Below are 24,999 nucleotides of genomic sequence, written 5' to 3'. Positions count from 1 at the left end.
TTGGTTTTCCTAATACTTGGGTAGGCAAGCATAAGCAAGATGAATTATTGGAAAAGTAATTTCTCTTCAGTTGGATAATGACTGATTTAGTTGATGTAACCCTCTTCTCCTGTGCAGAATTACTCTGAGCTACTGAGCAAGCCCAATTAGATCTCTGAAATCAACAAGCACAAGCTTGCTGTGCTGAGCTTATTTGTAATGAATCATCGTAAATTCAAGTGCACAGTCATAAACTAGACAAATTTATTTTCTTACATTGATGATACCAGAATTTTAGATGGTATTTCCAGCTAAATTATTGCTATCCCTACCTTCTTTTAGGATATAAACTAGGATTTTTCTCAAATGAAAAGGAACCAGCTCAAGGATTTACATGCAACTATTTCTTGACACCTGACCATTTCTCCAACACATCCACTCCTGTTATATCAATTACAAGTCAGCTATCTGCAATCATTTCCATATAAAATAACACATTTGAGGACAAGCATTTTAAGGGTAAAGGGTGACTTCCTGCAGAGAATCAGCAGGCAGCCACTGCTTGTAGAAGGAGCACTGCTTGTCATCACGGCGTCCTTCATGGCTAGGTACACGGCTCCCACCCACCCCAGCTTGCTGGGGATTGCTGGCTGGCCAAAGGCCAATTTGCAGAGGTGAAGATTATTGTTGTAACATCTTCAGCTACAGCCAAAGCCAGAGCATAGTGGGCAGTACAGGGAGATGGACTGGAAGGTACTTAATTTCAGGGAAAATAGCTTTGTTTGGAGCAGGGTTCCTCTCTGCACAATGTTATTCTACCTGGAAGAAGGGGTACCAAGAACACAGTGGACTGAACCTGTGCACTCCAGCCTCTGTCTGGTTATATATATGCTTTTGCAGTTACAAACAAAGTCAATGCCTCATTATAAAACCTCTAATAGTGTTTGCCTCATTTTTCCTGGAACCTAATAGATTGAGATGCTCAGGTGAGTTTAATTTCCATTTGCAAATCATCATTCAGTACACAGAACAAATGGTATCAGTGATGTACAAGGCAACATGTAGTCCACTTTTTGGCTTAATGGTTTAATTTTATAGCAGGTTTATGTACAATTCTTTACAGAAAATTCAAAGAAGATCTGTTCCTTCAGTATCGTTCCACAACTTTTAGTGACTTGATATTACTAAATATTCATGAACAAGATCTGAAGAGTATTGTTAATCATTCGATAAGAGAAAATAGTGCCCTCCATATAGGTCTGGTATCTACATGACAAACTGTTTTTTGTCATCAGTTGTTCTGCATGGTAATTAAATTGAAAGAAATTTACAGCACCTTATAATTTTCTTGTTTTTCATCTTGCTTGGGTAGTGCTTGTTTGTTTAGGGAATTTTTGGCTTTGTGAATCATGAGTCTCCCTAGTATTGTCAGAGACAGTGCTTGTGGATTGCTTCTATGGGCAAAGTGGTGACCTTGAAGTAGATTTCAGTGCTGGAAGAGCTGTCCCTGCTTGGGGCTGCTGTTCACCATTTACCTGCAACACAAACATAAGTGTTCTGTTTGACTTGTAATGGTAAAATGGTAGCTTTCTGCAGTAAGTCAAAAGGCTCATTGCAAAAAAATTAACTATTGGGAATTTGAAAAAAAAGCGCACATGCACAATAACAACAACACAAAATATTTTGAAGACATTTCTCTCTTGAATATACAATGCAGTGAGACTTAACATCACTTGTTTTGCTGATGGGTAAGATGGAGTATCTCCTACACAGCTGGCAAGCTATTTTGCTAGGAGCAGAAACAAAGCTTAACCGGGGAACAGACAGTACCCTTAGTGTGTTTATGAAGGTACCAGCTATTGCAGAGATCTGTATTTCATTTCCTCTGCACGTATTCTGCAAACATAAAACAGTTCTCACATTTTTACTGCCATTTGAACAGAAACCACTGCTTTCACATTTAGCTGATGTGCAAAGCACTCGAATTCTACATTAAGTCTACATACAAAAGTGAATAAATGTGTATGACAGAGGGCACATTTTAAACACGTTGAGAAGTTTGCAACAGTTTGAATCTGGGTGTCTGAAATGAAGTATATATAAGTACCTGTCAGAGAAGAGAAGGAAACCAAACCTATTTCACTTTAAAATAAGACACAATATTTACTGTATTAATATAAAGCATGAAGCAACACATTTTAATAGTTTCCACAAATGATGAAACAATACTCTGAACAATTCCTCCAGAAATTCCCAGATGTTCATGGATTTGAAGTAAAACCAACCCATATATCTCCAGCAGTGTCCAAGAGAGAAGTTGGACACAGATTCCAGGAACTGGTGATTCTGTATATTTATACTTGTGGGAAAAAAAAAAAAAAATCCTGAAACCTTAATTTCTCCAATGTAGTTAAAAATCAGGAGTAGCTTGTCCTTAGAGCCAGACAAACACAAGTTTAGGCAAAGAGAAGGACTGTTTGGGAATACCTCCCCCTAGTTAAATTAAAAACCATTTATTACTGATTACTTTTAACTTGCTGTAGCCTTGACTATGGTCAGTGAGAGCCTCCACCTAGCTTATGCTCTGACAGCAGGTAATTACTCTGCAACTTCCTGAAGCCAAGGTTTCCTTTCTTTTTGCACTATAGAGTTGTTTTGGTTTTGTGCGTGTTTGTTTTCATATTTTCCTCCAACAAACATGCCCCATTTGTTTCTAAGGTTATAGGAAAATGTATATAAATGAATGTAAATAAAACTTACTGGCATCACTTAAAGAACTAATAAACCACAGGCCTTCAGGCAGTACCTGTGAGATGCAGCATGTTTTGACAAGCAGGGTAATTCACCCTGAAACATGCACGCATGCAGGGGATTCACTCTCACTTTAATATATGGATTTCCTAACACTACAGCTCAAAACAAATTATGGCTCTGATCTGAGTGGTCATTCTAATGATGCTTTCTGGCCTCAAAACCTATACATCTACTAATGTACGTAATCATAGAATGGTTTGGGTTGGAAGGAACCTTAAAGGTCATCTAGTCCAATTCCCGTCATGGGCAAGAACATCTTTCACTAGATCAGGTTGCTCAAAGCCCCGTCTATGTGGCTTTTGCTTTTACTTTTGGTATCTTGCCAACATGCTTAATGTGCTAACAGAAAATAATTCAATTAAAAAAAAAAAAAAACAAACTGTATTTATCCTTTATGACTTCATATTTAGTTGTGTGGCAGACTCCTCTGATTGCCTAGAAAATATTTTTGTGTAACGTGGCACATTGGAAGGATTTGGATCTACTGGCAAATTTCTGTGCAGCTGTCAGGTAAAGAAGTACCAATAGATGGTAACTTCTCAAATTCTCATTGCTCAGCTTTAAGATAGTGCAGTTAACAACTTTGGAGAAGATATCAGACAAAGGTTTATTTCTGTTCTGAAGCTGGAACATTTTCAATAGTCTGCAAAGCATTTTCATTGGCTTAGAAAGAATGTCCTACTCTGATGTACCGTGAAATACACTGTAGTGTGTCATGTTACTGAAAACACTTCAAACTTCATGTAAATTTCATTTACTGAACTTTTTTTTTTTTAATAAAATCATCCTTCAAAAACTTAACTCAGTTGTATTTATGTTAGTAACCTCAAAATCTGGTAATCACTTACATTAAAGTTAGCTCCTTTATCATCTAAATGTTCCCAATTTACATGTTTAACAGCCACTCAAACATCTGTAGTTATTTTATAGCATTCAGAATGAGGAATTTCAAGAAAAGCTGTTAGCAGAAAAATATAATCCTCAACTCTGACTCCCAAAGGTTCTTTTGCTGATTATTTTTTTTTCTGAAACCTAAGAAATTACAGTAAAATGAGTATCTGGCCTTAAATATCCATCAAAAGAAACTGAAAATATACGTGTATTTCATTTACATTTCCCAACAGATTTCCCAATGAAGTCAAAAACTACATCACAGGAACAATTTGCAGGATGCTAGCATGGTCAAGAGCTCTGCCGCATTTGAGTGATTCGGTATTTATGATCTTAACTTCACTGTACTGCTAAGAAATTTAAAGAACGATGATATATCCTCAAACTTACCTGGCAAGATGAATAAACTTAGTGAACATATTGGCTTTCCCCATGGCCTTCATGTACAGATATTTTTTTTTTTTTAAATTACCTTTTGTGATTTGCTGCCACCAGGTGTTGAACAGGAGCGCTCACTGAGATTCTGATCCTTTCTGTACATCTGGTGTCTGTAAGAGGAATTTCTCACTTGGGGAACCCACATGAGGACTGGTCCCTAGATTTAGGGTTGTTCTGCGTAAAATGTAAGGAGTAACCTTTCCGATGGGGATATCAGCAAACCCTGGAAAATGAACAGCTTCTATTAAACACAGCTAAATAAGTTACACTTTTTCTCAAATAAATGGACTTTTTTTTTTTTCCCTCTTCACACTGGGGATAAAAATACCTGATTAAAATAAATAATTTACTCTCCTGAAGATCAAAAAGATTACTGAATAGATCTTCTGTATTCCAAATTCCATATGCAAGCCCTGAAAATTGCAGGCAAGGTACAACAGCAATTCTATAGTAAAGTTTTTCAAACAAGTTCTTGGTCTTTTTTTTTCCCCATAGGCACATCATCATCTGGAGAATAATTTTAGTCTGAAAACACACGTATTGTTCTACTAGAATTCATTAAGAACACAATACCACAATACAACATTCTTGTTTTTTCCTATTTTCTCCATGTAGAACTATACTGTCACAGATTCTGTTAGAACTATGCTATTATAGATCCTCCATTATCTTTCCATCTAGCCTAGAAGTCAAACACTAACTGGCACATGTCCTCAGAACAGGTACATTTCCAGAAAAATACTGATGCTTGTAAGAAAACAAAATGCAACTGATGTATAAACTAAGAATTCCTGACTTCTGGGAGTGATCACTGAAGCTGAGGTGACTCAGTACTTCTGCAGCTTGTCTAACAATTACAACTGCATTTATTACAGAGGCACCTCACCAGTAGTCTGCATCTATTCTCTTGTAAGTTTGTTACTAGCCCACAGAATAGTTTTAAATGACTAGAACAAGTCACCTTCCAGCAAAACTTCATTGCTACTAACATATCACATGCTTAGTGTCTAATACATGTGCCACCAGAAACTACAAAGTTGTGACTGCCAGGATCATTTAACTACAGTTAACTTGGCAGTAGCGTAAATGTATTAAAATGGTCTAACGGCACAGTTCCACAAGTGCTGAATTGGCATTAAATGGCACAACTCTCACTGGCTGCTTTCACCTGCCATAACTGTCACCAAAAGTTTTTCACATAGTCACCTACTTACCCAGATTAAAATTAATTCAGCTGAAACAGGAAAAAAAAAAGTGTGAGAGAGAGAGAGAGAGAGAGAGAACACCTGCTATGGTGATAGAACATTTGCCTTTACCAAAAATTCTAAATACCTTTTCTCACTACTTCTGGAAGCCCATCCGGCTCACAGTCTGAGTTCTCCTGACACAGCAAGTTTTGACAGACAGAATCCTTCCTTTCTTTTTTTGATGAAGGCTCTGGCATAGGGGATCTTGGTTCTCCATTATCCTTCCAGGTGTCTTCAGACCGCTGCCTTTTACTTGAAAGCTCAGCAGAATCTTCATCTCTTGGATCAGACTGATTGCTCACTGTTGATAAGTTGCCTGAACTCAGCAAAGGGCTGCTGACAGCATCTCTCGTTGGCTGTTTCAGCTGACTACTCAACAAAGTGACTTGTGTTTCTAGCATCTCGTTTACTTGCTCTAGTTTATAATATTTAACAATCAGAGAGGAGTATTTCTCCAAGTTCTCATTTGCCTCTCTGGTTTTCTCTTCTACAGATTCCTGTAATTCTTCCAGTTTTAACTTAGTTTCTTCTGTAATGGCATTCTCATCAGCACCTTTCAAAGCAAAGTACCGTTGTTCATATAACTACTTAAAATAAGGATGAATGTAAAAGAATTTATAACACAATGATCACAGATCTTTTAATTAATTACACATGCTCTACAACTGTACAAGAACAAAATAAGTGACAGGATATACCAATATCAGTGAAATGTTATACACTACAGTGGTTTGCTAAGTAGTAAACAAACATGCCAAATTTGAAAAGAATCTGTGATTAGTGCGTGGACAAACATTTCCTCTGTCATTTTGTAACTTCACAATACTTGATTTTGCAACCCTAAATTTGCTTAAGCATCATTTAGAGTTCATCTCATGCAGTGAACTTTAAAGGAAACAAGGGAACAGGAGTCAGAGGGGAAAGCTAGGGGAAAAATGACAAATATTGTTATCTTGTTAATCTTGTTAAAAAAAAAAAAAGCTTCTCCCTTTTTCCTTAAGCCACTTTTGACCAAAACAATGTAATATTTAATATATTTTCATAATCCATGGTTGCTTCTGATGCTTTGAGATAAAGGAGATGAATTACATTTTCAAAACTTCTGACATATTTGCAGTGGTACTTACTTGTGCTAATTAAAAATCATGCTCTGTATTAGTGCTGCATATGCAAATGGACATTCTAGGAAAAAAAAGTTTTGCCAACTAACTCATTGCTAGAAAAGCATTAAGACCGAATCTAGCTTCAGTTACCTTCTTTCTCTGACACATTTAGATCTTTCTTCTTTAACATTTCTTCGCATTTTGTTAGTTGTTGCTGCAACCATTCCTTTTCCTTTTCCATATGCTTACAGGATTTCATCCACAGCTGCACTTTACTCTCTGCAAGTTCATTTTGCTTCTTTAGTTGAACTATAACGTTGGCATTATTAATCTACAAAAGAAAAAATACAGTTGTTATACTAGAAGCACAATTTTTCTGTTTAAACGACACACTATCAAATGGAACCTCCTCAGCTGCTACGCAATATTAGTTGTAGACCATGGAGGTAATGTAGATTTGTTTGCTTGCTTCTGTACAACCTCATTATAGCTGCCCCTTTATCCCAGACCCAGGAAAATCCTTTTACTGGACAGATATGTACGTGAGATTAACTATGCAGAAAAACCCAGGGTCTGACACAACAGTCCGTCCATTTGCTACCTGTTATCCCAGCACTAAGGCATGCTAGGTAATGTATTTCAAATCAATATTCTGAATTGTAAAGCACTCTCCTCCTAGTTTGAGTTTCGTTGGTCTTCTTTTTGTCCCTACTGCATCTCACTAGCGCAGAAGCAAGAAAACCCAGGCCTGCTTTGCACTCTCAATCTCAGCTCAGAAGTACCATTCTGAGCAGCAGCACACCAGTCCTGGCTATCCATTCCCACTCTCCTGGACTGCTCCCTATTCTGGAGCAAAGCTGGGTGCAAATGCCACAGCAAGCACAGCTGGAAGCCTTCTATCATAGTTACAGTGCCATGGGTACCGCGCTTTGTCACCAGTACACATCCTGGAGTTTCCTATCAGCCCCTTGTTGGTATTAAGCAGAATAATTAACAACTAACACTACACTGGACATCCCTATTGAATACGGAACTTTTGAGCAAGGGAAACATATTGTAATTCAGTATTTAATTGCAAATATGCTGAATCGATCACTTATCTCCAAGAGTTCTTTTAGAGAGAGAGAAACTCATTTCTGAAGTGGAAGCACAAGATTGAAAGCCAGCAATCAATCCCAGACAGCAGCAGGACAAATAACGAAGATAAGAAAAACGCAGGGAAAATTAATAACCGGAATTCCAGCTACAGGGACAGTTAAACTTCACCTGTGCTACTAGAAGCCAACCAAGCACACCTAGAACTGTTCCCAAGCTATCAGTTGTTCACAGAAAGTGGAGCTCCAATTCTACCATCATTGAGTTCAATCATTCACAGAACGACGCTAGTTAATCATTTTAATGAGAATTCTGTATGAAATGGAGTCGATAAACTCTCAAAATCAAGAGCAAAGCATCAAGACATGCTTAAGACAGAACATGGTATCCTTTATCATTGACGTAATTCACAAACAGAAAACAGAGGCATTGCAAAGCCACTTTTGACTACAGTCTAACCATGTTATAACCAAGTCGAGATGTTCAGTGGAGACAACAGATGGCTGTGCTTCGCATCACAAACCACTTGTAGGTGCTCTAAGTCGTGGCATGCATAACAAAATTTTTCTAATGTAGATCAATAGTAACAACATTTCTTCCGTGCTCTATGCTCTCATTAGTGAAACAAAGGCTGTATATTAAAGTCAAACCAAATCTCTGGAGCACAGATTCCTACATTTACATTAACGTACTCTACCTTAATGCTTCAATATTTTTTTCTTACCTGAAGATTTAGGAGCTCTCCAAAAGTCTGATTAGCTAGTTTAAGAGAATTATTTAATTCTTCATTAGCTGACATCAATTGCTCAAGTTCCAATTTTTGTGAGATGTTAAAGAGCCCTAATGAATTCATCTTATCTTGACAGGCCTCAATTTGCATTTCATTCTAGAGAGACAAAATGTGCCTAATTACTATGATGCTAAAAAGGACACTAAGCTATATTCTGAAGATATACTTAAGAGCATATCACTGCCAATGGGAATTCCATAGCAAACTTGCTTGGTATGTTTTGAGGAGTTTAAAACTGAAAGACTGATTTGTCACAAGTATGTATTTTTTATACCAGTCTGCCTCTAAGAAGTCTGCCATTTGAAAGCCCCTATATTTTACTGTAACTTGCTTTTAAATTTACTTCATAGTCATAGAAATGTAACTTACTTAGAAATTAATAGAGCAAATTGTTTTTCAGTGTCTTCCTGGTCTCAAGTACATATTTATAGACATTTATGACTCCTCCATACAAAGATACGGCTCTTTGTATACAACACAGAATTGTAGAATGGTTTGGGTTGGAAGTGGCGTTAAAGACCATCCAGTTCCAAGTCATCTAATTCCATGTTGGGCTTCTCATCAAGGAACACCCCCTAGCCCTTCTCCTCGGGGCTGCATGGCTAAAACTGTGGTATTTTCATCAGATTAGCCATTTATATTCTTCATTTAACTGTTCCCTCACCATTCCTACCAAAACAACTGTTCCCTGGACTGAAACATACAGCTGCTCTCCCATTTTCAAGTGTATAGCCCCAGCTAAGTTTATATATATCACTTAACACTAGCTAAGTTCTGAGGTAAATTCATCTTTCACTGTTTGCTAAAAGGAAAAACAATTTAACATTTCCTGAGTTCTGAGGTAAGTATATAGAGAGTTTGGAAATGTTGTTACCAAAACCAGGTTCTTTTACAGTAGGATCTTTTTTTTTTTTTTTTTTAAATACCTAACATTTAATTAAAATCACAACACCAATCTTCCCATTTCCTGATTTACCTTTCTGTTTGCTTCTGTCAAAGCATCCTGAAGCGCTTTCTCTGTTTGAAGTAGTCTGTCTCGGTACTCTGCTATTTCTCTTTTCATTTCACTTTCTTTTTCTTGTAGTTCTTTCTGGACCATCCCCAAAATCTTCATCAGTTCATTTTTTTCTGACATAGTTAGATGCAGCTGAGTCTAAAAACAGTAATAGAACGTTATTCGATATTTAGAATTTTATCAATGCAGAAATAGCCAACCTGTTAAACTATTTGACTGTACATCTGAAATTTTGAATTTCCAAAAACAACTTGGTAAGAAAAATGTATTTTAGAGAGGCTAAATAGACTGTAATTACAGAATGTAGAACCTGAGCACAAAAGGCAGGATAGGAGGCAAAGGAAGGTCTTCTCAAATAAATATTAGGAACTGAAGGGTACACTGAGTGTAAGTTTGCCAACACTGTTAAAAAAAAAACAGCACTGCCAAAACCAAAGCTTAACCTCTCCAAATATAAAATTGTTCCCTCAGAGTGACTTGAAAGATTAAGGGTCACTTCTCTCACCCTCTCAAAGGTAACAAATATTTAAGCATTTTCATTTTGATCCACTTTTTTGATGGTACTTTTTGGACAGCTGGCCAAAAGGAAAATTTATTTCCATGCAGGACTTCTGAAAGCTGCAGAAATCTCAGTTCTATTTCCACTCAAAATCTTCAAGGCCACAACAGAAAGAAGCCCCTGGTTATAAAATTTTGTAGCTGTCATTAGCATATCCTAAGGCCATGTAAGCTTGTTTAAAGATATAATATTGGCCACAAATAAACAAGACCTACATTTATCTCCACAGTAAATCAGCCTCTGAGAATTAAATATTAACAACTTAAACTAAGGACTCATATTCTGTTTCTTCCTTTACTTTGTCTTGAAAGTTTTAAAGAATAAAGAGACTTGAGAAACGTTGCATTTTTTATTGCATTTTTTATTTTTTATTTTATCTAACATCCTCAGCCTAACGATTGAATGTCTGCACTAGAGAACTCTTGGCACCAGATTTCCAGATAGCCACCTGTGGCATTTACGCTAAGGAAACAATTCAGTTCCTTCAGTGGAAGGAAAAGGCATAAAAGCATTAACTAATCATCATTCCATCTCAAAATAGAACATGAAATATTCAGAAACTTGGAAGCAAGAACCTGGAATACCGGTCAATAGAGCACAGCTCCCTTGACCAGCCCACACACATTCTCAGCTAGAATAAATCTGGCCTTGAAGACAGAAATAATAGAGGTGCAGTAACTAACTTTGTTCTTTTCTGAGAGTTCTTGAAGAAGCTGTATTTGTTCAGCAAGCTTGTTCTTTTCCATGGTAAATTCTTCCTGTAATTTGGAAATCTTCTGTTCAGTATCACTTAGTATGGCTTCCAGCTCAATACAACTTTCAGTCAGTTTATTTACCTGAAATGAAATTTTATTTAACATTTTTTCTTTAAATTTTAAATTAGATACATCGTGACCTCCCAAGAGTTTTTGTACATAAATATGAGCAGTTTTAAAGGTGAATTACTTTATTCCCATTGTTGTTCACACTCCAAGCAAGGGTCACAGCAGATTAATGTCATTTTGACATAGCACTTGTCCAATTGATGTTTAACTTTCTGTTGAGCTCTCCTAGTTATCCTTGATATAAAAACTCACTCACCCACTATTCACTTGTCTTTCCTTTTTCCTTCGACAGGAAAGAGGAAAATATCCTACATTATCTGATTCAACTTCTATGCCTACTTCCAAGCAACTGTTTCATTTGGCCTACATAAAACACAATCATGCTTTCCAGCTCTAAATACAGCGCAAACTTGTTCTCAATTTGATCACATAATTTTAAAAATAGGAGGCTTACTGTAAAAGTCTGAGGTTAAAGTTATTTTAACATATAATTTATTAAGGAAGTGGTAAGCCCAGAGGACACTTTATCCTCGTTCTTAAAAAGGGAACTGTGCCCTAAGGGAAATGGTATTACCTTTTTAGATAAAGCAGTCTTTTCACAAAGAGTAGATTCCAGCTCCTCCTCAAGGTCTTTATAGGACACTTTTAGAACATTCAGGATATCCGGGAAGCTTTCATTATTAGAAAAACGTTGCGCCTTTAGCTTCAGCTCAGCAACCAAGTTATGCAGCGCTTCTTTTTCCTGGTGCCAACATTCACGCTCTTGTTCCATGTGTGTCAACTGTGAAGACAGCTCCTCTGTTTCTTTCACCTGCTGCTGAAGAACACAGTTTTCCTGTAGTTTTTCATCCAGCTTTTGTTTACAATCCGTAAATTGTTGAACAAGTAATTCCCTTGTGTGATCCAACTTGATATTTTCATTTTTTATTTCCTGACATTCCTGCAGTAATATTGTTTTATCTTGCTCAAGAAGAGCAACCTGATTAATCAAGACTTGCTCTTTTGCTCTGGCAACTGCTTCCTCCTGGGAGGAAACCTCTAATTTCTCACTTACATCTTTCAGCTCAGATTTCAGCAATAACATAGAATTTTCAAACTCCTCCTTGAGTTGCATCTTTTCTTTCTCCTTTTCTTCTATCAGTTTTGCTGTAGCCAAAATTGAAGACTCCAGTTCGAGGATTCTTTCTTGCTTTTCTTTTCCATCTTTTGCCAAACACTCATTTTGTGAAGTGAGAACATCAATCTGTAATTGAAGACATTTCAACTTTTCAGCCATCTCTTCCATCTCTACTGTTAACGTTTCTGCCTCCGTTTTAGCCGTCTCCATTTGGATGATGACACCTTCTAGATTTTCCCCGGACATTTCCAATTCTCTTTCCAGCCTCTCGATTTTATCCACAAGAAAGTCAACTTTCCGTTCATGCTCCTTCAGCTTTTCAGCAGCACGGCATTTTTGCCTCTCATCAGATTCAATTTTTACTTTCAGCTTCTCAATTCCGTGTCGCATTTGATCTACCTCTTTCTGTGCTGAGTTGAGTCTAGCAGCAAGTTCACTTTTTTCAATTAACAAGCCTTCCAAAGATCTAGAAAGTTTTAAGTTTTCCATTTCTGATGCACTTAACTTATTCTGCATAGCTTCAAATTCTCTTGCAAGCAGCTCTTGCTCCTTGTTCACATCTGCTGCTTGGTTTTGAAGCTTTTCTTCTAAACTGGAAGACACTGCATCCTCTCCTAACTTCTGCAGAAGGTTATCTTTTTCATTGGATAGCCGATTTATATCAGATTTAGCAAGCTCAAGCAGATTTGTTTGCATCCTCACTTCATCCTCTAACCTTCTAATGATTTCAGTAGAATCCACCTTAGTTGACTCTAATTCTTTTAATTTCTCTTGTAACTTCTGATACTTTTGATCCAATTCTTCTTTAGTATCAGACAAAACACACAGTTCTTGGCCGATATGGTTTCTCTCAGCTGTGACTGAAACAAGCTGCTCTTGAAGGACAGAAATAGTTTTTAGGTCAATTTCCCTGTCCCTTTCTAACTGCTGATATTTTGCCTGAAGCACTTCAGTATTGTTATCTACGAAAAAGTCATGGTTCTTAATATTATCATTCTCAGATTTTGGCTGCCTTTGCTCATTTTCAGCTCCAAGAAATCGTTCATGACAGTTTCCCTTGGCCATTTCAACATCATCCAGTGTGTCTGCTGCATTAGACAATTTAGCTTGATATATCTCCACCTCAGACTTTATTTTCTCAGGTTCTTTTTCTAAAGACAGAACTTCAAGAGATAATTGTTGGTTACTGACAGAAAGTGATTCCAGTTTCTCCTTTATACCACTGTCCTCTTCCTTTGCTACAGTAGTTTCCTCCAGTTCTGCAAAAGCTGAGCTCTCCAGAGCTAATTGTGCATTCTGAAAGTGCAGGTGAGAGTTTAACTTTTTGACTTCCATTTGTAAATCAACATTTGCATGGCTTTCTTCTGTCTCGCAGATCAGCTTCAAATTTTCAGGAGTTTGTTGCTTTGCCTCCTCCTGAAGAGCTTCAGCGCTTATTTGATTTTCAAAGAAATCCTCTGAACCCAAAAATATGCCACTATTAGAAAATGACAGTGCACTAACATGATGGGAAGGGCTGGTGATTTTTCCTGACGTATTTCTACATTTTTGTTCTCTAGAAAACTCCTCTGAACAATCTTCTACTAATCTTGCTTCAGGAGTCGCAGTTACATTTTCACACACAGAGCTGTCTCCTACAGGAGATTTCTCAATGGGGATTAGTTTTGGTTTATTGTTTCTCATTTCTGGACTTCCAGTAGGGAAGGGCTTCCAAAAGGGGCTTCCCGAGTGATAAAGACTATCGTTTTCCTGTTGAGCGTTCTGCAAAGTTTAAGAACCAATTAAAAAGATAAAAAATATATGCATATAAATAAAAACAAAAAAAGCAAGGTGAGTTTTAAAAACTTTCTTAAGCCAGCGAAGCTTCCCCCTTATGCAAAATAAATAGATAGCATCCTTCTTAACTTCAGAATCCACACAATTTTCCTATGTAAAGGATTTTACACTGCATGCACACATCTTTGGCCAAAAGATTTTAAAGACATCGAGGGAGAAACGTCAGCCAAATTTACAAAAGACAAAATACAAAAATTGTGAAAAACTTTAAGTATCACTAATGGCAAAACTGCTTACTGCTCATCTTCTATTAGGTGCTAAAGAATCTTGAAGGGGAACAAGACCCAAATCTTCAAAGAATCCCTTCTCTCAATTGCCACTGTCTGTCAGAGCTGGCTTACACATGGCGCCATCTCACGGTCTCATATGAAACAAAACTGAGTGACTTTGAAACCTGAGGACTCCAAAAAAGAACAGGGACCACAGGGAGAAATTGAGTGACATGTACTGGGTACTTCATCTTGAGGGAATTCCAGCTATATGTGGTAGGAACAGTCTTCTTCAGGTGTCTGTGTGTCAATGTGGACACTCCAAGTGAACTGTGAGCAAAACACACGTGAAAGACTTTCTCCTCTGCAAGGAACAGTTGCTCAGCATTGCACAGTTGGACAAAATGGAGATCTTTGAGATGCTCGGTCTGAGAGCAGTGTTAAACTATTATCTCCAAGCCTATGCTGACCAGGTGCTGGAGACCATTTGTACAGGACTTAATGACCCAGACTGGAAGTTCCCCAAACAGAAAATAAATCCGTCAGATTTATGTTGGAGGGAATTAGTTGAATACACTTTGTACATGAACTAAAGTGGTTTTCCTCTAATCTGACTCAAATTCTGGTTCTGTCATAGAGGATACTCTTTACAAGGAGCAGGAAAATCGAGCTCATTGGTTGCACATCACCTACTGTGCTGAAAGATAGGACAGCACTGACTTCCAAAATGTTCATCCTCTAAGGTATTTTTGAAGAATTTAGGCAGAACTGAGAATTAGCTGTTCTGCTACCAACTAGCTCTGTCCTGCTGTTGAGAACGTTAAAAGGAATTAGGGGCATGGAAGCAGTCCTAGCTTGCTCTTTATGGTCCCATGAAGGGGCGTGGGAAGTGCAGGCATCTTCAGCAGGCTGTATTAAATCAGAGAAGATCTAAAGCTTGCAAACGCAGTACAGGTGCATACAGCACACGTGCACCAGCTAACACAGCACTTGATGGAAAAACAAAGTGGCACATGCTGTACTACTCTCACAACTCTAGTGGACTAAACCCATTGACTTTATTTCTCATTATCCCTGGGATGCATAGGCCAGAATTCACGGTACAGATTATTGGTCTACTTTCTTTAAACGGTACCAAATGGCTGTGGGTACTACTTTAAACATATTTATTTTCAAATCAGTAAAATCCTCATTTGGCTTTGCCATAAACCAAGAGGTTTACGTGAAACTGTTTTGCACAAGAGCAATTACTTACATTTTCTGTATCAGTGCACAGCTGTGAATGAGAACTTAAATCAAGGACTTGTAGCTGGAGTCGCGCTGCTTCAAAGTCCAAAGACAGATTCTCAGTTTGTTTTCTTTCTTCTGCCAGTTTGCACTCCATTTCTGTAGTCAGGTTACTCAGTTTCTGCTGCCACTCTTCCCTGTCTGACAGATTTTGTTGTTTAAGATGATCTATTTCTTTTCTCTCTGAAAGTATAATGTTTTTCAGCTCTTGTATTTCCTCATTTTTCATATTCTCTTGAATGTGAAATTGGTCTTCAAGCACTTTGAGTGCCTTCTCATATGTCTGACAAAGCATTTCAAGTTCTTCAATTCTACCCTCAAGGTTAGATGTGATAGGAGTAATGCTCCCGGTCTCTTTAACAGAGTCCAGCGTGGTATCATTATGACAATTTTCAACCAGAACATTTGCTGCACCTTCTGAATTTATTTTTTCAGAACTTTTCAGCTGATTAATTTCCTCTGTCCATTTGCACATACCACTGTTAAAAGAATTATCAACCTCACTTACTTCTGAGAAACAGAGACCTGAGAAAGAAATTGTGGATTTCGTTTCATCTAATTTAGATTGTGTGCCATTTTGGCTAGAAGATAGTGGCCCTGACAGATAATCTGTATGAGCACTGCTCAGACTTGTTGACAATGCAGCATTTTCTGCCTTTAGTATTTCAATGCAAGACTGTAGCTCAGATATCTTTGAGATCATACCACAATGATGTTCATATAACTTTATATGCTCATTCTGGAAAGAGAAAATTTTCTCTTTCACTTCAGCAAAGTGAGTTTTAATTTCTTTGCTGGACAATTTTAAGTCTTCATAGTCAGAACTAGGTCCAGCACTGCATTCTTTGAAGGACATTTCCTTATTATCACAATGCATTCTCAAATCGCTGTTATCACTTGGATCCATAACTTCATTGGGAAAAGTAGTTTTCTCAGCTCTTAAATTTGTATCTGCACTATTCATTATGTTCTCTTCTTCCTCTGCCACCTTATTAATATCTGCGATACCATCAGTTTTTAAGTCTTCAAATCCAGAGGTTAATGCAATGTTCTCATTCTGCAACTTCTCATATATTTTTTCCAGCTCACTCAGTTTGCTTATTGTTACCTGCAAAGAGGATGACAACAAGACTGGTGAATAACTTTCATCCATTTCTCGTTTTCCACAGTTCTGAGAAACATCATTATCACTATACTCCAATGAGTGGCAATCTTCTCCTAATACCGTAAGCTGAGAATATGAAGCTTCCAATTTTTTAACAGACAACAGTTCTTGCTGCAGTCTCTCTTTCTCTCTCACACTTTCCTCAAGTTCTGTTTCCATTTCCCTTAAAGCAGTCTTCAGTTGTATCACTTCTAACCTGCAGTTCTCTAGGGAGAGTTCTCTGTCCTCAAAATCCATTTGAAGAAGCTGAAGCTTAAATTGGTGTTTATTCAGCTCAGCATCTTTTTCTTCCATGCATTTCCTCAAATGTTCTGAACAGAGTCTCCTTTTGCAACTAAAGTCACATACCAGAAGTTCATGTTTTGTCTCGATTTCCTTCACCAATTGCTCCTTGCCTTGAAATACAATGTCCTGTTGTTCTTGCATTGCATTTAGTCTTGCCTCAACATTTAATATTTCTTGTCTTAAACAGTCAGGCTCATGAGAGGGCACGTGTTGGATGTCAGAAAATTCTGATTGTAGTTGTTGAAGTTCTTGAATCAAATCCTTTTTTATCTCTTCTGAGGCTATTAGTTTATGTAAGATATCTTTATTCTCACTAAGTACTAGTTTCTCTTTTTGTTCTAATTTTGCTTTCTTTTCCTCAAACTCAACGGTCTGCTCTCTCAGAATACCCATTATGCCTACATTTTCTTCTTCTACCACTTTATACTTTTCTTGCAAAATTTTCAGCTCTCTTGTGATTTCTTCAGTTCTTGCTTCAATACATTGTTTTTCCTCCTTATGTTTCCTGGACATTTCAGAAATGATTTCTTCTTTTTCCTTTAAACTATTAGAAATATTTTTATTTGCTTCCTGTAAAGTTACTTGGTTTTGCTCTAAAGCTCTGCTTAAATCCCTAATGGTTGCATTTTCTTGAGTAATTTCCTCAATTTCTTTTTTATATGAACAGATCATTAAAGACATGCCCTTCTTTTCTGAATCCCATGTCTCAGACATGAGCTTCAGCTGTCTTACTGAATCCTCAAGCATTTTATTACTGATCTTTAAATCCTGAAGCTCTGCTTCTTGGTTTTTTAGTCTTTCATTCAGATTTTGCAGTTGCATGTCCTTTTCTTCAAGAATAGCTGAAGTTTGTCCAACAAATGTCTGACATGCTGAAATATCTGCTTGCAAATTACTAACGTGCTCTTTAGTTTCTGTCACAAAGCTTTCATGCATCTGTTCTATGTTACTTTCTCCTATTTCACCCTTGATTTGCAGTAAGTTGTCATTTTCATTATTCCGTTGAGAAAAAGTATTAGTCTCTTTTTTTAATTCTTCATATTCTCTCTGTTTGAATGCAAGGAGACTCTGCAAAGCTTCTGATTCCTCCTCCATTTTATTTATTTTACAGTTCAGTTCTTTAATATGATTTTCTTTTTCCTCGATCAGGTCCTGGGTAGAATCTCGCTGCTTTTCCATGTCAGCTAAAGCTAGTTTCAGTTGCTCTACAGAAGATGAGCTTTCTTGCTTTATACATTTCTCTTCCAGTAACTTCAGCTCTGCTTCCTGTAAAGCATTCTTATCTGTAAACAGAAAACACCATCACATCATTGTCAGACAACATTGGCCATCCTACTGATAATGTTTAATGAGAAATTACTATTTTTACTCTTTTAAATGATCATTTCAGTGCAAAGTATTACTCGTAAGTTATCTCACAGGATAAAGGATTAGTTATGTCACTTCAGGCTATCAGACACTGTGTACTCCTAGACATTGTTAACGTTCTGTTCTGCAGCCTAATACAAGTCTGCACTCCACTCTGGTAAGTACATGTTTTCTCAGGTGACTAGCTACCTGTTATTTCTGTGTCATTTTCACATTTTTTTTTTTCTTTTTACAGGACCTGTAACAGTATGACCTTTTCATGAATCATTCTTGTGTTCCTTTTCTGCCAAAAAAGATGCTTAATTCTACACAGCCATTTTTCAAAATTGTCATAATTGTTCCTCTGCTTTAATAAGAACAGAATAAGAAGCAGCATGTACAAGTAGCAAAAAAGAAAAAGATAATACATTCCTCCAGATAGCTCGTAAGGACTGCTAATTGTCTACCCAATCAAAAACAAATCAATAGTTGAAAGGCAATGAAAAGTGTGGGCATTAATTTTCAGGAAAACAAAATCAAATTCAAAATCTTCGTTATAAAAGCTCACATTAAGTTTGATTTCCACACAGAAGCAAGTGGGAATCTATCCCCTTTTATTAGTCAAATCCAGCAGAACTACAAAGAATATTTTATATTTCAATTTAATTCCTGAAAAATTGTCTTCTCGATTAGAAACAAGCACTGCAAAGAAGAATCAACAATCAGTAGCTCCATAACGTTTTCCTTCCCCCCCCCCCTTTTTTTTTTTTTTTAAATTCAAATAAACAAGAATTATAAAACAGAAGTTTCCTGGTTTAAACGCATTCTCTGAAATTGTTTGTTGGTAAGTTCAGTATACTTCAGTTAATTTCAAAATTGTGTATCTTCTGGAATTGCATATGTTTAGATAAAAATTCATTTCCATTTCAGACAAACTTAATGTTGGTTAAAAATACCATCATAATCATATCTCACAGAGGAAACCCTTTTGCTTAATTCACAATCAAGTTTAGAGGATTGCAGCAAACATGCATTATTGAGCATCCATCAGGAGTCCTGCAAATGTGAATACATAACTCACTTTTCATCTCTTCTGCAAAATTCTGGCTCTGCTTTAAAGATTGCTTGACTGTTTCTAGTTCCTCTTCAAGCTGGTGGATCTCTTGCAATTTTTTCTCAAATTGCAAGTCCAGAAGGTTTTTTTCCTGCTTCACTTCCTAAAACAAAAAATAAAGAAGGACCAGATTTTGTAAGGTTTGTCAAGATCAAAGAATTCAGTTCATTTCAATCAGAAGACAGATATTCCACTAGGTCCTCTCTGGGCAGATGGACATTGATTCCTAAGCCCTGCTCGAGAACATTAGCTGAGCATAAACTTAACTCGTTGACAGCATCTGAGGGATGCTGCCAGTTGACACAGTCAGGACACCCTTTGTTTGCATACAACAAACAGCTCCAGATGACCTACCCCAAAGAGGCAGGACAGAACATATCCTACAAAATAAGAGGTGATTAAGTTAGGGTGCTTTCCTAAAGCAACAAAGGAAACAAACTCCTGAAATGGCATCAAATTTAACAAGAAAATTATAGATCAAATTTCACTTATCTCATGCAAAGTCCTCTTTCTACTAAAAAATATTATCGTGGCAACACTGTTCAAATTTTATTTAGAAATGCTTGTACTTCCAGAGGGTTATTTTGCCATTAAGAGCATTTTCTTCCAAATAAATTGAGTTTTAAAAAAGCAAAAAGCCAACTACATAACTATATTGCATCTAGGAAGCAAAACAAAAGTTCTTGTAGGGAAACTAATTTTTTTTTCTCTAAACTCCTGTGCTGCTGGACAACAGATGGCATGGCTCTGGCATGGCCCGATTGGAAACAGGCCGTCAATTATTCATCCGTTTACTACTAGCAGATGGACAGCAATTCACAAAAGCCAAGCTCAAGAAACAGAAAGGTCTGGATGAAAAAAATTAAAAGCTTGCTGGCATGGCAGGCTTGTTTTTGAAACAACATAAATAAATCACCCTCAGAACATGATTAAAATTGTCACTGTCACTAGCAGTTACCTTCCCTTCTACTCACAGCCTTCCCTACACAGAATTTATAATAAAAAAGTCACACAAAAGTTTCAAGGAACAAAGTTTTCTGGCAATCTCAACAATAATTTTTCAAAGTAGTACTCAAACTTCCGGCTTTCAAAGCACCGCATGTACATGCAATACGAGTCCATGACTGAACAAGCCTGTTCATTAGAACATTTAGGGTGATCTATGGACAGAAGAACAAACAAGTTTAAGAAATTAAAAAGGCTGAATGGTCCAATTATTTTGATTCAGTGCAAACGTTTTCAATAAACAGCATTCAGTAAGACCCAGGAAGCCATGCTTTAACAAAGTATCTGGTAACAATGAGCCGTTTGCTCTTTCCAAAGCTATAAGCAATAGAATCAATTTGGTTTCAATCCAGTTAATGCTTCTACTTGTATGTTGTTTTACCCAATTTATCCATTCTGCAACTATGCCTTGAAAAAGCAAAAATTAAACCAAAGTCCAGAACCTATATACTGGTGGTACTGATTTCAGGAGGAACTTCAAATTGTTTTGAAGTCTTGGAGGCTTCGTTGACTTTCCCGATGACTTTTTTTGCTTTATACTTATTTATGAGAGTAAGGATAACAGCCAGGCCTTAAATTCTGCTAACTATACCACATTGTCTTGTGTGAGTCAAGACAGAGAAAAACACAGTTACTGATCTCTTCAAGTGCTACCTTCTCCCCCAGACTCAGCTTCTTCATAAATATATTGTTCATGTTCTGAAACATCACTGTCACCAGCTGTTCAGTTGTCTGGCCAACACAAATATATATGAAGAAAAAATTATTACAGTTACAGACCAGTAAGGTGGATACAAGATTGGTAGATAAAAAGAAGCATTTCCAAGAATTTGCAGTAAAAATGCTATCTCCACAAATTAAGGCGCTCTCTGACAAAAGAATTTAAAAAAAAAAAAATCCAACCCTAAAACCACCTGTACCAAATCTAACCTCAGTCTATAATTTCAAAATAAGAAAGGGTATGAGCCCACAATATTTGATATACAAAGCCCTCTTTTTTTTTTAATTAAAAATATGAAAGATCACACTGAGAATGAGTAGAAGCTTTCTAGATGTTTTCCTCTGAGATATGTTGGAAGAACAAGCACATTCTTGATTAGCATTACCACTAGAAGGCACTGGCTACATTTATTTGCTAAATAAATATGTGCCAAGGACCACAATCCAGCATTGAGGCCAAGTGGCACGGAACAGCCTGTATCTGTACCACTAAAATCTTCTATCTTCCAAAACAGGTGGCTGTAACCAAACTGCTTGCTGGGAACAGTGCCAGGCTCGTGTGAACTCCCAAACTGTGCCTGGGAATTGTACAAAAGAGTGCTAGTCAGCTGGGCCAAAGCCTTGTGAAATACTGTTCTAACAATTAACACTTTAAATAGTCACATTCCAATACCTGGCAATGCTTCCAGATATTGTAATCCACCAGCAGGAATGCACCTAAACTTTCACAGTATACTAAAGCTTTATCAAGGCTTGTACTGATCTGGTCAAAAAACCCTGGTGTTACTTTAATTTTTTTCATAAAATTTTGCCGAGTAATTTTTTTGGCAGAAATTATGCCAGATTATTTTATACCCGCTCATGATAACGGGCAACAAGGAAGATAAGAGTGTTTAAATGAAACAAATTAGTGACAAGGATTACATAGCTATCAAGCTCCCTTCCCTTTTTTTGGAGAATTAGAAGTAGAAAATAAAAGAAATTCACTAAGAGGTCTCCTAGTGGCACAATTGTAAGTGTTTCTAGTGTTTCCACTCTGATTGTACCAAAGCAAAATAATGTAACAGAAGACCAAGGAGATGCTAAAGTTGAAAAGATTTTTGCACAAGTGAATGAGGTAGTATGTCCACAGCCAAAAACTTCTCTGAATTAAACTTTATTTTGAGAGAAGCATTAGGAGCACTGTGTATGTGTTGAACTGTATTTCTTCTTAGAATAATGCAATTTTTTCAAAAGAGGATATAGTAAATCTGCAGAAAATCTTTGAGTTTGGCAGCATGCACCAAAGAAACTGTCAATGATTCTGGAATTTACTTCTAAAAATCAGACAAATATTTATTCATTTTTATTTCATGACTAAAAGCAAGAATCTCTTAAAACAAAAAGCTATGTTTGGTAACAGAAGTCCAACATGAACTAGAAGCTCAGCAGTAATGCTACAGTATTGTAATCCCAATCCTTCAGCCAAATATGCAAATTCCATTAGTCTACATGAAGTTAGTGAAGACCTTGTTTTGTGTCATGACTAAAGTATTAATAAGATAGTTCATAAAAACATTTTAAGATGGCTTATGTGGAAATATGCTATGTGGGTAACTAGACAGTCCGAGCGTTTACAGCTTGTTAATTCATATTATTAATTGTACCCGTTACTCCTCTGCATTATTTACCTCAAAGCTTCTTGTCAAGTCACTTTCCTTAGCCTGGGCTGCTAATAGAGCCTGCTCTGCTCTGCACAGCTTCTGAGTGAGATCACTGCTATCACGTTCCAAGCGTTGCTTTGCTGCCATTATCTGCAAGAGCGAGCATTGAAAATTCACATTGTGTTTACAGGCATAACATTTTTTTTTAAACCTCCTATGCTTAAACTAACACTCTATTACAAAAATTACCCCAGCACAAACCTAAGGTTGCTTTAGAGTGGTTTAGAAAACAGCTTCTTATTGCATTTCAGTTCCTTTCCCTCTGATCAGAAAGATAACGTCTCTAAAATACATATAGACTGTCTGAGGTGGGTTAATACATCCAACTTGCAGCTACATCACTGCTATGATAACTCTAGGCTTAAAATGAGATTAGCAGCATAATAGCCTTGTTGGTAAGCTATGTGAATCAGAAAGGAAGAATCACAACCATTCTTCTCACTCCACGGACACAGTATTTTGAAGAAACTGAATACGTCGTAGCTCTTTGAAACAGTCCTGTAATGCTCCAGATTTAAATAGAAGGAAATGGCATTATCAAGCCAAAACAGGAAAACAAACAATAATATAAAATCTACTCTTAGATAATTAGATAATAAATTAGCTTTCTTGGAGAAAGAACTAAAAGCACTTCTTTTTCTATACAAAATCAATTTATTCAGTAAGTACATGTAAAATAAGATGTGCATAAAGAAACCTCCCTTGAAAACACTTGACAATGTTTTCACAGAACTACATTTCTAAAATAAAACAAGCTTGTAAGAAAGCTGTTGTCACTTTCAGAAATACTGTTTTCGCTCAGCCTCCCTGCTAATGGCCCTTCTCAGCATGGCTTTCAAAAGACTCATGGCCCTTTTTAATAATTCAGTTTGCTCTGCTGCTTTATAGCTGCTCGCAAGAGTTTTTTGACCCATACATATGTATCTTTTTTAGTCTCTCTTTAGACTGCTGCTGCTTTCCAACTTCCTTAAAACTGTGGTCCCATCACAACTAGTGGGATCTAATGGTCAGTGGGAGAGACCTCCCTTGTAGTCAGGTTCCTCCTCATACAAGCCCCGATTCATCTGGATTTTGTGGAGAGGAAGTCCACAGAGTTAAACTAATGGGAAACTCTTATTATTTATATATTATTTATATATAATTTTTGTTTGTTCTTTTAGTCCTTGTTTCATCTCTCTGTGTGTTCAGATGAGTGAGGGTGCTGCTACAAATGAAGTAACAGGAATGCATGAATAGGGAGCATAAAGTGGGGCTGTGGTTCCAAAAGGCAACTACTTGTTGATCAGTTTAGCTCTACAATCAGACTGCACCTCTGCAGGTTCTTTGTACAAGCTGTCTCTTGTGATCAGCCCCAACTAGTCCCACCTCACACAGCAGCTTTATTTCAGTTGCACTGTTCCCTGTGGAAAGTAGATTAGCCCCAAACATTCTAAACCCTGCAATTCACATTTAAATACATAGTACTTCAGTGAGAAATGGTAAATACAAAACAGCTAATACAAACTGCACAAAACATCAATATAAGCTTCAATATTAATTATTATTATTATTTTTTTTTTTTATGTAGAATTAACTTAAGGCAGTGCTGTCAAGATCAGTAAATCCTAAGCTTAATAGAAGATATTAGCGTAAAAAGCCTACTTTGTCAAATTCTGCCTGCAGGGAGTTGAAGTTGTTTTTGGCTTGCTGTAGCTCCTGGTTCAGTTTGTTTCTTACATGGTTGCTCTGCTGATCCAGCTTTTGTAAGGAACGTTGCTGACAAGCTAGCTCCTAGAAAACAGTGGTACAATATCAAAGAAATAAATACACAAATTAAAACAAGTTTTTATTTCGGTTACTGAACCAACAACAGAATGATTTTCATTAGCCGATACTGCCTGCTCTGAAACACAATAAACAAAAACTTGAAAACAACTTTGATGCACACTTCTTTCTCATGGGCAAGAATGGCTGTAACACCATTTGTGTCATCTGCTTAAAAACTCCATTACAGCAATGTTCATATCATGAAAAGGGAAAAAAATCTAAAACTAGTAGAAGTATCAGTATTAAAATTTGTTATCTTCAGGATGTGTTTCAAATAAAAATTACATTAAAGTACAAGTAGACAAATTCATCTCTTCTTTGCTATTATATGCATACCATACAGTAGGGTTCATTTTTTTTCACTGAAATGGGGCCTTTATGTCCCACAGCAACCCAACAATTATGGAAATTTGAAGCTCAGATGGAAACATTCAAACAAAAATTGAGAGAGAACATTGGAAACTGTTTAGACTCTGAAACCAGTCTACGTTACCATCTCTGAATAAAGCCTGAGAAGTCCCAGGCCATTGCCTAGAAGTTAATGGAATGCATACCTGAATCTCACCTGACTTTTAGAAACAGAAATGGGACAAGGGACACACAAAAAAGGCTTCACAGGGCAGAATTCATTAGGACCAGGACAGGGCTTA

General features: G+C 36.9%; 1 protein-coding gene across 1 annotated transcript in view; it reads right to left on the bottom strand.

Moving 5' to 3' along the window:
- Window positions 1–1,051: 1,051 nt before the first annotated feature.
- CENPF (centromere protein F) overlaps window positions 1,052–24,999 on the bottom strand; it is a 37,276-nt gene continuing 13,328 nt past the window's right edge. Inside the window, exons 9-19 of the mRNA XM_032184806.1 lie at window positions 24,185–24,313; window positions 22,511–22,633; window positions 19,083–19,218; window positions 15,173–17,937; window positions 11,330–13,633; window positions 10,615–10,767; window positions 9,334–9,510; window positions 6,623–6,803; window positions 5,455–5,922; window positions 4,157–4,345; window positions 1,052–1,514 (exon numbers count right to left, since the gene is read on the bottom strand). Of these exons, the coding sequence (XP_032040697.1) occupies window positions 4,197–4,345; window positions 5,455–5,922; window positions 6,623–6,803; window positions 9,334–9,510; window positions 10,615–10,767; window positions 11,330–13,633; window positions 15,173–17,937; window positions 19,083–19,218; window positions 22,511–22,633; window positions 24,185–24,313 (6,585 nt within the window). The 3' untranslated portion in view covers window positions 1,052–1,514; window positions 4,157–4,196. The remainder of the gene's footprint in view (window positions 1,515–4,156; window positions 4,346–5,454; window positions 5,923–6,622; window positions 6,804–9,333; window positions 9,511–10,614; window positions 10,768–11,329; window positions 13,634–15,172; window positions 17,938–19,082; window positions 19,219–22,510; window positions 22,634–24,184; window positions 24,314–24,999) is intronic.

This window comes from Aythya fuligula, chromosome 3 (genome assembly GCF_009819795.1).
Source record: "Aythya fuligula isolate bAytFul2 chromosome 3, bAytFul2.pri, whole genome shotgun sequence".
Lineage (NCBI taxonomy): Eukaryota > Metazoa > Chordata > Aves > Anseriformes > Anatidae > Aythya > Aythya fuligula.
The sequence above is the reverse complement of the archived record's forward strand: the minus strand, read 5'-3'. Positions and strand labels throughout refer to the sequence as shown.